General features: G+C 40.7%; 1 protein-coding gene across 1 annotated transcript in view; it reads left to right on the top strand.

The window, feature by feature from the left end:
• The first annotated feature begins 10,907 nt into the window (after positions 1–10,907).
• The window catches only part of pym1 (PYM homolog 1, exon junction complex associated factor), a 7,563-nt gene continuing 6,357 nt past the window's right edge, over positions 10,908–12,113 (top strand). Inside the window, exon 1 of the mRNA XM_003223197.4 lies at positions 10,908–11,043. Within this exon, the coding sequence (XP_003223245.1) occupies positions 10,923–11,043 (121 nt within the window). The 5' untranslated portion in view covers positions 10,908–10,922. The remainder of the gene's footprint in view (positions 11,044–12,113) is intronic.

Below are 12,113 nucleotides of genomic sequence, written 5' to 3'. Positions count from 1 at the left end.
CTCCTTTCTCTGGTACTGGGAAGAGGATGCCATTCTTCAGAGTAATCACTTTTTCTGAAAATAAAAAAAGAATAAAGCGTACAAGGAAAAAATGTCCATGCCTCAATCCTCACTGCCACTTTTATTTAATAAAGGCTGGAATTTGGGGCAAGACTAGCTGGAGACTATTAAAGCTAATGTCTGGTTAGAACAAAGGTTAAGAAGATATATATAAGCAATCTTTTAGGCATATAAATAGAGGTATAATGAATTTTGAGTACCCCTGTTTTATATTACTTGTATTGCCAAGTATAAACAGTTGGAAAATATGTATGACCAGAAAGCTAATGCCATCAAGACAAATACAACTATGTAATTACCACAAGGAAAACCAAATAATATAACAAATGTCCCTAATTCTGTTTTGTATGCAGTGCTTCTTTCTCTGTAGAGACTTGGAGTATACAGTATATGTTGAATAAGGCACAATGAGTAAGACATACAAAACTTTTGGCAAAACGCTTTTGAATCCATCATGTTTCAATGCTCTAACAGATTTCAACCAAACACATTCTTAGAACCCTATATACAAACTTCACAGGTTTGAGTCTAACAGAAAGCATTGTTGCTGGCAATTAACAATGGCCATTCACCAAACTACTGCTGATGAAACAAATATCCTGACAGCACAAAATCTACACTTATACCGGATGATATCTTGTTAGAAACATACGCACACATGTATGCTATTTCCAAGCGATTGCTGAGCTCAGAAGACACTTTCTCCTCGTATCCTGTCCCCCATGTTTCTTTACACTTTCCAAAACAGTTCCCTAACGAAGCATCGTGGATGACAGGGAGAAGTCTCCTTGAGTTGTGTGATGGGCTTTATTTTACTTTGTCTCTCCAATGTTTTAGAACTCTTTAAAAATGGGGTTGGGAGACAAATCATAGGATGGCATGGAATAACATAGTAGGACATTCCAGTCTAATACAAGAGACAAACTTGGATAACCATTTTTAAATCAGACTACACATGCTAACTGGATTACCTAGTGCCACAATGTCTGTGTTATTATCAACAGTAAAAAGCCAATGTTAATCATGTAATTGTTTGTGTTAGTACTGCTTGCATTTAGTTTCTCTCCCTGGAACGTCCTCAGAAGGACTGTGGCATTGAAATCCCACCCGCACCATATGTACTGCATAATACCTGAAATTCAGTATAGCACTTTAGGGCAGAGATTAAGCTTTGAAGCTGCAAGGCTATTCAATGCTAATCAAGGTGATCAATTGCAACATTCATACTTGTCTCAAACAGAAAATTGTTCTTCCTCCCACCCTGGACATTGCACAGATATATAAACCCCACTTGCCTAGTTTCCAACAAATCTCACAACTTCTGAGGATGCCTGCCATAGATGTGGGTGAACCATCAGGAGAGAATGTTTCTGGAACATGACCATACAGCCCAGAAAACTCACAGCAACCCAGTGATTCCAGCAATGAATGCCTTCAACAACACATCAGAGAAGTAATAAAATAAGCTACAGTACTTGAAATTCTTGCCATACCAAATTTGTATTTAAGATGAAACAGCTTGATACATTACATTTCTACTTTTAGGGGAGTAGAAATGATGAATGTTATATCCTCTTTATACACATTAGTAGGAGCACCATCAATGCTCTATTATGCAGGCATTGCTTACCTTTACCTTTACCTGCCATTGGAAGCAAATCTAGTATGATGCCAATACCACAAAGTTGTATACTTCTTAGACACTAGAATTATAACCTGAGGTGTGCATCCTTCAATGATTACAATCTTATGGTTGTACCGTATAGCATCTATATCAAGGATAGAAGGTATTGTCCAGAGAAATGTAGAAAACATGTTAGAAGTGCAAGCTTAACAGTCTTTGTGAGGACATTCAGGGGGACTGGATTCTGTACACCTCACACTTCAGGGGCAGAGATAAAGTTCCATCAGTTAGCAGGCCATTTTGTGAATGTTGCTGAGTAGAGATCTGGGTTCAAGTATTTATCAACCCATGAATTCAAGTACGTACCTTCAGATGTACCTACTCACAGGACTGTTGCAATAATATATGTAACTTGAGGCTAATGTATGCTGTCTTTCACCCCTTGGAGGAAAAGCTAAATAATGTATATAATTCAGTCAAGAAAGACACAACAAATAGCTTCCCCGCCCCCTGTGCCTGGACAAAACATAAAGCCAGAAATCAGTGAGAAATGAAAGTTATGTGGGGTAACTACAGATTTCACCAGAAAAACTGTAATTAATATGTTAATTTATCTGTAGTAAACTGTATATTGTATAGCAGGGGTCTCCAAACTACGGCCCGTGGGACACATGCCGCCCACCGAAACCATTTATCAATCCCCTGTCCCTCCTCCTCTGCTGAGGAAGGCATGTGTGCACCTTTCCTTCCACTGAGAAAGGCGCACACTGGGCAAGGGAGGAGGGAAAGGCATGTGCCTTTCCCGCCTACTCCCTCACCCTGCGCGTGCCTTTCCCACCTCCTCCATCGCCCGGTGCACACCTTCCAATGCTTTACTTGTGCTTTTTATTATGGCATTTTATTTATTTATTCATTTATTTAATAATTAATTATTAAGGGGTGCTTTCCTTGTGATTTTGGTGCACAAATGCAGAAGGGGGTTGGACTAAATGGCCCAAGGGGTCTCTTCCAACCCTTTTTATTATTATTATTATTATTATTATTATTATTATTATTATTATTATTATTATTAACAACATTGAGGATGCGTGGCCATCTGTCAGGGGTGCTTTGCTTGTGCTTTTGGCACACAAAGGCAGAAGGGGGTTGGACTAAGTGGACCAAGGGGTCTCTTCCAACCATCTTTATTATTGTTGTTGTTGGTTTTTTTTTAAACTATAGTCCAGTCTTCCAATGGTGAACTGGCCCCCTGTTTAAAAAGTTTGGGGACCCCTGTTGTATAGTATGTGGTACTTCATGGTGGGAGTGTGATATGTGTGACCCATAGGTTAATGCAGGAGCCCCCAGTGGTGCAGCGGATTAAACTGCTGAGCTGCTGAACTTGCTGACCGAAAGGTCGGTGGTTCTAATCCAGGAAGCGGGGTAAGCTGCAGCTGTTAGCCTCAGCTTCTGCCAACCTAGCAATTTGAAAACATGCAAATGTGAGTAGATCAATAGGTACCGCTCCAGTGGGAAGGTAACGGCGCTCCATGCAGTCATGCCGGCCACATGACCTTGGAGGTGTCTACAGACAATGCCAGCTCTTCAGCTTAGAAATAGAGATGAGCACCAACCCCCAAAGTCGGACACAACTAGACTTAATGTCAGGGGGAAACCTTTAACTTTACCTATAGGTTAATGTGCTCCTTGGTGGTTGAGGGTGACACTTATGATCCTAAAGGCCCTGTACCCTACCCACAAGATTTCTACCAAAATATAGCTGGGATTTTCCCAAAGATCTGATGTAAAGGAAAGCAGTACAAAGCCAAAGGATGCATGAGGCTGGCAAGGTGACCTGACTGTGCTAGTGTTTGCTTGGGGAAGCCGGGAGGGAGGGGAGTTGCCCTTGCACCAGAAAGAGCTTTTTTCTAAGCATTATAGCCATGCTGGTGAAGACAAGGTTATGTCTGGGGAGGGAAGGTTAAACCAGTCCTCCTTAGACACCATTATCCTGGGAAGAACCAAGAGCAGAGAACATCTGGCATTTAATTTTAAAAAACAACAAACATTAGTATTAATCATGCTAATAAGTAATGACTGTTTTGTTCCTGAAAGTGAAAAGCTCCTGAAAACTGCAAGCAGAACAGGATGTAAAGGTGAAAGGGGGCATGAGCTCCAAATCATGGTTCAGCACAGGATCCTCATGACCAGTGAAGCATTGCTTTCTCGGGCCTCACATCTAGATGGGAGAAATGGACACTCCTTTTTTAGTCCAGTATCATGCACTGCTAACAAGCCAGAGTGACATCTACTGGGCAACTAAAGACCAAGATAGCTCTGCTGCTAAGAAACAAAATTCACAAGTGGGCAATAACTTTATAAACCAACCCAAACGCCACCAAATAAGCACAAAAGCTTTTACAAGCCCACTCTGAACAAATCTGGTCAAGAATATCCTGTGACAGGTTTGCGTTAAGGTCATCATAAGTCAGAAACAAAGGCACACAACAACAGAAAACACTGCTGGATTCGTCAGCCTTCCTCAACTTGATACTCTCCAGTTAGGTTGATGGAAATTGTTGCTTAAGATATCTGGAGACAGCAGGATGGGAAAGGCTTCCAATAACCATCCAACCATCCTGGCCAGATCAGCTCTGGAATTAGCCACTTAGTACCTCAGCTAGAGCAACAACAATAGATAAGATACAAAATCCTCAGAACTATGCTTGAAAGAATCAATCCATATGATTTACACCTATAAGGACTGAAAAACAATGCCCATAATTGGTTTCTGCACAGAGGAGCAAAAAAAAAAACCCCACCCAAAAACCCTGTTTCTAGAATATGACCAGTCTACTTCTAACAACAGCACTCTACTGGGCAGTTTAAATGACAGCCCTGGGACAAGCACATCATCATGATACTCTGGGGCCTCTGTACAGTTCTCACCTAATGACTTTGGTTTATATATAGTACAAAGACGCACAAGTATTATATCTCTGAAAGAATGGAATCCAGTACTGTATTTTTCCTTACAACATGATAGTAATTAATTCTGCAATGGAAATACTAAATTGTCCCTATATTTTGCTAAGTCTGTGATATTTTTTCCTTTGCCAATTGTGGATTATGTGGAATGTTACAGGCATCATCAACTGTCAAGAAAACCTCTTGGCAATGCCATTGTGTGTGTGTGTGTGTGTGGGGGGGGTCTATTTGTATGAGGACTTGTATGATTCCTTCCTAAAACAGGAGAGATCTACCACTGTAGTAATGGGAGATTTCAACTATCTTGATATTTGTTGGATATGAAGCTCTGCCAATAATATATGAAGTCCAGTAAATTCCTCACCTTTCAAACTTCATTGATCAGAAGGCAGAAGAGGCAATAAAGGGATCAAGTATTTTAGATTTGTTCCTAATTAGCAGTGATGACCTCAAATAGGATCGAGGTGGTAGGCTTAAAAGAACATCATGTAACTGTTGAGGCCTGTGAAGCCGATGAGGATTTTCTGGTTGAGCCCGGTGTTTCTGTGGGGGAAAGCAAAAGTGTTTTTCAAGAAGATGGGAATGTTTTGGGTAGATCTGTTGTCGGGAAAACAATGATTCTCATGAGAATCGGCCAGAGTTTGACTCTAAAAGGAATGCGGAGGAGACAGAAGGGTTACAGATAATCCAGCATTTATATATCAGAAGAGATAGTGCAAAACAGAGATAAATCCAGTATTCTCAGAGACTGAAAGAGAAACAAAGGGAACCCAGGTGTGAAAAAGAGAGATGTAATGGGCAAGAGGGAGTATTCTTAAGGAATTTAAGTCAATGTTCAGTGGGGAGATCAGCGTTGGATTTTCATATGTCAAGTTGCCTATCTTGGGAGCTCCGAGTTAGGAGTTCCCTACTTGGGTCTGCATCTTTTTTTCCTGTTCCATGCGCCAATTTGGATTACAAATCTTGTTTCAAGTTTCAAGCCTTTGGGATTATAGTCAAGTTCAAGTATTAAGACTCTGGATTATGGTCATGGTCAGGTTTCCAAGCTTTTGTTTTTTTAAAAAATGATTTTTATTAAGCTTTTCAAAAAGTATACATAGTTTAAAAGTTTAGAAGAGTAAGGGGATGGAGGGGGAGGTGATTTAGGTAGGGAGGGATGGGTGAAGACAAGAAAATGAGAAGATGAGAAAATCCAGCTAAGGGAGAAAAGGTTGAAAAGGGGTTTAGGGGGAAGGGAGAAGAAAAGAGGGGGTGTTTCAAGAGGGCAGAGAGGTATAATATGAGAAATGGTGGTAGGGAAAGATAAAAGGGGAGGACGGGTAAGGAAAATGTTTTTGGTCTTCCATCCTTTCTGTTGCGGGATTATTATCCTTTTATAGTCCATTTTTGATATTTTCCTGGTTGCTTCTTTCGTCCTTCATTCCGAGACCCCACTTTAGTACTCTTCTTCTTTGTTCTCTTTCATATACTTTTCAAATTGTCCAATCTGGGGTTTTTTTTTGGTATGTTTTCCTCTGTACTCTTTCAACAAGAAAGTTAATCTATCAATTTCATATATTTCTTCAATATTTCCTGCCATTGCTCCTTTGTTGGTATCTCCTGTTTCTTCCACTGTCTTGTAAATGTTATCCTTGCTGCTGTATTAATGTATGTAAATAAATGTCTTCATTTGAGTTAAAATTTGAGTTAAAATTTGTCTCCGAGTCAGTCATTCTGAGTAAATAGTATTCTGGTTGTTTGAGTTTCTGTGTGTATTTCCAAAATTTTGTGGTTTTGCTACATGTACACCAGGTATGGTAGTTTGAGCCAATATGGCTCTTGCATTTCCAGCAGCTGTTTTGTAAATTTTTATACATTATGCCTAGTTTCTTTGGAGTTATATACCTTTGTGGAACATTTTCAACGAATTCTCTTTCAAATCTTTTAAAATTATAATTTTTGTTTCTTTGTGGTAAGTTGGATTATGGCTATTTTGTACTAATATTTCGTCCCTTATTCTCTTACCAGACCCCTGAGGCTTTGCTGGACCTCAACAGATCACCCACCTGAGGAGGGGCGCTCCTAACGGTCTTCGGCAGCCGCTTGGGAGCTTGCGTTCCTCACTGAATTGATCCACAGGGAGAGGGGAGCTGAAAGCTCTACCCAACCGTCTAAATCAGTGGCTTGCTGAGAGAGCCTCAACAAGTCCGTCCTGCCGTCATCTGCGCTCACCATGTTTCCAAGCTTTTGGATATAATTCCAGTTTAAGTGCAACACCCCTTGGATTATAGTTTCTTGCTTTGGCCTTAAGTGATTTTTGGAATTTCTGTTAAGATTTGGTCATTGCTTTTTGTTAAACTCTGGAAATCTAGCTCATGGATGTATTTTGAAACTTTTTGTATTACTCTTTTCTTAATAAACTTACTATTTTGTGATCACCGGAACTATGTTAAAACAGCGTTTTAATTTTTGTATACTTTTTATCATGTTTTTATCATGTTTTAACTGTTTTGTTTTTATAGTATATTTGTTGCTGGCCCTTGTGGCAGAATGTAAGCCGCTCTGAGTCCCCTCGGGGAGAAGGGCGGGGTATAAATGCATGTAATAAATAAATAAATAAAATATGTACAGGGAACATACAACCCCCCTGTTGTATCAGCTCCACTGGCTGCCAATTTGCTACCAAGCACAATTCAAAGGGCTTTATAGGCTTTAGCTTATAAAGCCCTAAACAGTTCTGGCCCAGCTTACTTGTCCAAACATATCTCCCTCTATGAACCATCTCGGAGTTTAAGATCATCTGGAGAGGCCCTGCTCTCGGCTCCGCCTTCTTTGCAGGTGCAATTGGCAGAGATGAGAAACAGAGCCTTCTCGGTAGTGGCCCCTCAGTTATGGAACTCCCTCCCCAGAGATTAGATCAGCTTTCTCCTTCCTGACCTTCTGCAAAAAAGTGAAGATGTGGCTCTTTGACCAAGCCTTTGAAAATCTAGTGCAATAATTAAATACAAAAAATGTGTAATTGATTTGTGGAATGGCCTCGGACTATGCCTATAGATCACATGATTTAACTTGTTGTATGGATTCAAATGCTTTTAATTGTTTTAATGGTGCTGTTGTTTTTATTGTACTATGTTTTTAAAGGCATTGCCTATGTTATAAAGCCACCTTGAGTCCCCTCTGGGGTTGAGAAAGGCAGGAGAAAAGAGCCGTAAATAAATAAATAAATAAATAATTTTTTAAAAAAGCAATCAAGTAGGCAGCTGGGCAGCTAAAAAGCCAATGAAATTCTAGGCTGCATAAATAAGAGTCTAGACTGAGGAAAGTAGTACCACTCTGCTTTGGTCGGAAGTCATCTGGACTACTGTCCAGTTCTTAGAACTGCAACTCAAGAAGCTAAGTGTCCAGAGGTGGGCAACTAAAATGGTAAAGGATCTGGAAACTATGCCACTGATCTACCTCACTTCATTCCATCATTTTAAGCAGTTAACTGATAACAGAGATGAACAACGATGGTAGAAAGCTATGAGATTTTATTCCTCTTTCATAATTCCTTTTTGTGTCAGAGTAGGTTCCCAACATCTCCATCTTACATGCAAACAGGCAATACAGACAGTCCCCAAGTTATGGACAAGATAGGTTTTGTAGGTTTGTCTTTGTTGAATTGTATGTAAGTCGGAACAGGTACATTTTTGAAATGTAAATCCAGGCAAACTAACTTACTCTCCCCCCCCCCCCCCCCACCACCACCTCCTTTATAAAAGCTTTGGATAGCATAGAGAAGGGTTAACACCCTCGTGGTGTTTGTTTTGTTGTCTGTGCCCCAGTTCAGAAGGTTTCACCTCACTTTCTGTTCCTGTGACAGTTGGGATTTTGAAAAAAATTGCTTGATGTGGAAACAAGGATTAGGGGTTTTTTTCGTGTCAGGAGCGACTTAAGAAACCACAAGGATTGGTGATAAAGTTTCAGTGGAGACACCTTTTCTCCATGATAACTCTTTCAGGAGTGAAATTTTCCTTCTTACCAAAAAAAAAAAAAAAAGGTAGCTAGATAATAAAAGAAAAAGGTAAGAATAGCCCTTATACTCTGTTTCTTGGGATCACAGTTGGAAACTGCTGTATAGTTAAGGATCTAACTCACCTTTACACAAGAAAACAAAATCTGGTCTTTAAAGTGGATAAAATTTGCATCGTCAAACAAACAATACTACAACTTCTGGATGAACACTTGTTAAAATTCTACATAAAGTGCTGCTTACCTCAATAAAGCTTCATGTTTAGAGTTGGAAACTTTGCATTCTTTCTCCACAGCTGTTAGCTTCTAATCCTGACTATTAAAATCAATATTTATGTGTAGATCATAGCGGGCCTATTAATAATATTTACATCCAATAATTATGTGTAACCTTGCATGCTTGCAGATATTATGATAGTTCATGGTCTATGCCCTGCAGGCTATCTTCTGCAAATACATCAAAGTGTATGGTCTCCTCTCCGAAAGTAGCACACTGGACCAAACTTCCTGTACTCTTTCTAGTTCTCTTGTTTTACTTCTTCGGTCATAAAATGGAACTTTCTTTTTAATCACATCTCAGTGTGTAACCTCTATGCTTAAATCACACCTTTGCCAGTACATAATCCTCTATTTCCCCACTTTTCTACTATTTTAATAATATCTTGGCAGCATCCATCTGCAAGTAGTACTTTTGAGAAAAACTGAAAGTCTAGAGTATATGTATTTAACAGTGCCTGTTCACAACTTCTCATCCAAGGAAATTTTCAACGACAGTACACTTAATGTGATTGTATTGCCTGGAACTGAATTAACCACTTTGTCCTTATAAACTGCTTGATAACAGTGGTAACTGCTCCTTATAACTGCTTGATAACAGTGGTAATAATAATCCTGTTTTGTAGCATAATAGCAAATTTCTAATAGCTGATACAGTGGGTGTGTCTATACTGTAGAATTAATGCAGTTTGATATCACTTTCACAGCCATGGTTCAATACTATGAGATATCAAACCGAACTCCTGAACAGATTCCATCAGCGTTGCCTCTGGAAAAATCCTCTAAATCTCTTGGGAAGGCAGGTGGACAAATGTCAGCGTGCCAGAAGAACAAAAGATCGCCAACCTTTAAACGATGCTCTTACGCCATCAACTCTGCTGGCCACGATATCCAAGTGCCCAATCACAGTTTCTCAAAGCAGTTACTCAACTCCCAACTAAACTGAATGTTGGTGGACAGCAAAAGATTTAGAGATGGGCTTAGCCAACCATAAAAACTGTGGCATAGACACTGTGAACTGGGAAGCCCAGGCCCTTGAGCGCTCTAACTGTGACCAGCAGTACTCTGGAATTCGAAGAGGCTGAAATGGAGGGCATTGAACTATGGCAATGAAAGTAGTGTCAAACTACATTAATTCTAAAGTGTGACTACAGCCATTATCTTCCTTTGTAGTCTTTTATCCAGAAACGTGTCTCAGGCCCCTTCCACATTATATTAGATATATATACCCAGTTCAAAGCAGGTATTTTGGGATTTTCTGCCTTGATATTCTGGGTTATATGACTGTGTGGAAGGGCCCTGGCTCTGCTTACATTTGCTCTTCAAACGTTGCAGCTACAGAAGAACGCGATTTTTACAATCAGGGACAGAGCAGGATAAATTGGGAGTAAATCTTTTAAGCAACCGATCTCAAAATACAAAATCGCGTTTGCGCTTATTACAGTAGTCTTACTTATCCAAGGTTCTGGATTATCCAATGCATTTTTGTAGTCAACATTTTCAATATATCATGATATTTTGGTGCTAAATTAATAAATACAGTAATTGCATATTGAACTACTTTTTCTGTCAAATTTGTTGTATAACATGTTTTGGTGCTTAATTTGTAAAATCATAACCTACTTTGATGTTTAATAGGCTTTTCCTTAATTTCTCCTTATTATCCAAGATATTTGCTTATCCAAGGTTCTGCCGGCCCATTTAGCTTGGATAAGTGAGACTCTACTGTACTAACCTGCCTACTACGCTCTCAAGGGGCCCTTCCACACATGCCTATATCCCAGAATATCAGGGCAGAAAATCCTACAATCTCTGCTTTGAACTGGGTTATCTGAGTCCACACTCAGATAATGTGGGATTTCTGCCTTGATATTCTGGGATATAGGGCAGCGTGGAAGGGCCCAAAGCCTGCTGAATCGTGAAGGGACCTGTAAAAGCCTTAACAAAGGATGGGGCAGAGGGCAAACAAGAACAGGCAAAGAACTGAGCTCCACCCAGAAACAAAATGGCGCCCGAGCCGCTGTTTCTCCTCCTCTCACGCACGACATATCCGGAGGTGGAGGCACGAGGGCCGGAAGTAGGTCGAGCTTCCAAGATGGCGACCCCCTATGTGACTGATGAAACCGGTGAGTGGGGAAAGCGGCGGTTGGGCTGGGAGGAGGCGGGAAGGGGCCCGGGGGCGGCTCTGCTTCCCTACCCTATACCTCTGCCATGCGGCCTTGTACCTTCCGAGGACGACGCCCCTCCCATCCTTGTTCGGCCAGGCTCCACCTTTCGCTTCCATCCACCGCTGGGCCACGCCCACTGCGCGAGAGCTCCCCCCCCGCTCTTCCCGGCCAGGATTATCCCCTGCCGGGCTCTTCTCCCGCTGTGTCCCCCTCCCTCCGCTCTTACTCATTGGAAGCGCATCCTTCTCCCTCTTCCAAGAGCCTCTGACTGGAAGGATGAGCCATGGTTCACCCTTGGGCTCGTTTACTGTTATCAAAACAAAATAGTAACAGTTTGAATGACATGCCACACATCCAGAACTTGTGGGACATTTTCCCCATGTTCTTCTAGGGGTGATTTTGTCTATTCTGTGGTGAATCTCTCCCACTCGCCCCATTCACTAAATGGAAAAAATGCCCGGATTTAAATGGAACTGCTTCAGGCCTCTTCCACACAGCGGAATGAAATCCCACATTATCTGCTTTGAACTGGAATATATGGCAGTGTGGACTCAGATAACCCAGGGCCCTTCCACATAGCCATATAACCCAGAATTTCCAGGCAGAAAATCCCACAATATCTGCTTTGAACTCAGAACCCTTCCACACAGCCCTATATCCCAGAACACCAAGGCAGAAAATCCCACATTATCTGAGTGTGGACTCAAAGCAGATATTATGGGATTTTTGATGTTGATATTCTGGAATATAGGGCTGTGTGGAAGAGCCCTGGGTTATCTGAATCCACACAGCCATATATTCCAGTTCAAAGCAAATACAGTGGAGTCTCACTTATCCAACATAAACGGGCCGGCAGAATGTTGGATAAGCGAATATGTTGGATAATAAGGAGGGATTAAGGAAAAGCCTATTAAACATCAAATTAGGTTATGATTTTACAAATTAAGCACCAAAACATCATGTTATACAACAAATTTGACAAAAAAGTAGTTCAATACGCAGTAATGCTATGTAGTAATTACTATATT

The sequence above is a fragment of the Anolis carolinensis genome, chromosome 2 (assembly GCF_035594765.1).
Source record: "Anolis carolinensis isolate JA03-04 chromosome 2, rAnoCar3.1.pri, whole genome shotgun sequence".
NCBI lineage: Eukaryota > Metazoa > Chordata > Lepidosauria > Squamata > Dactyloidae > Anolis > Anolis carolinensis.
Note: the sequence above shows the minus strand (reverse complement) of the source record. Positions and strands in the feature narration are given on the sequence as shown.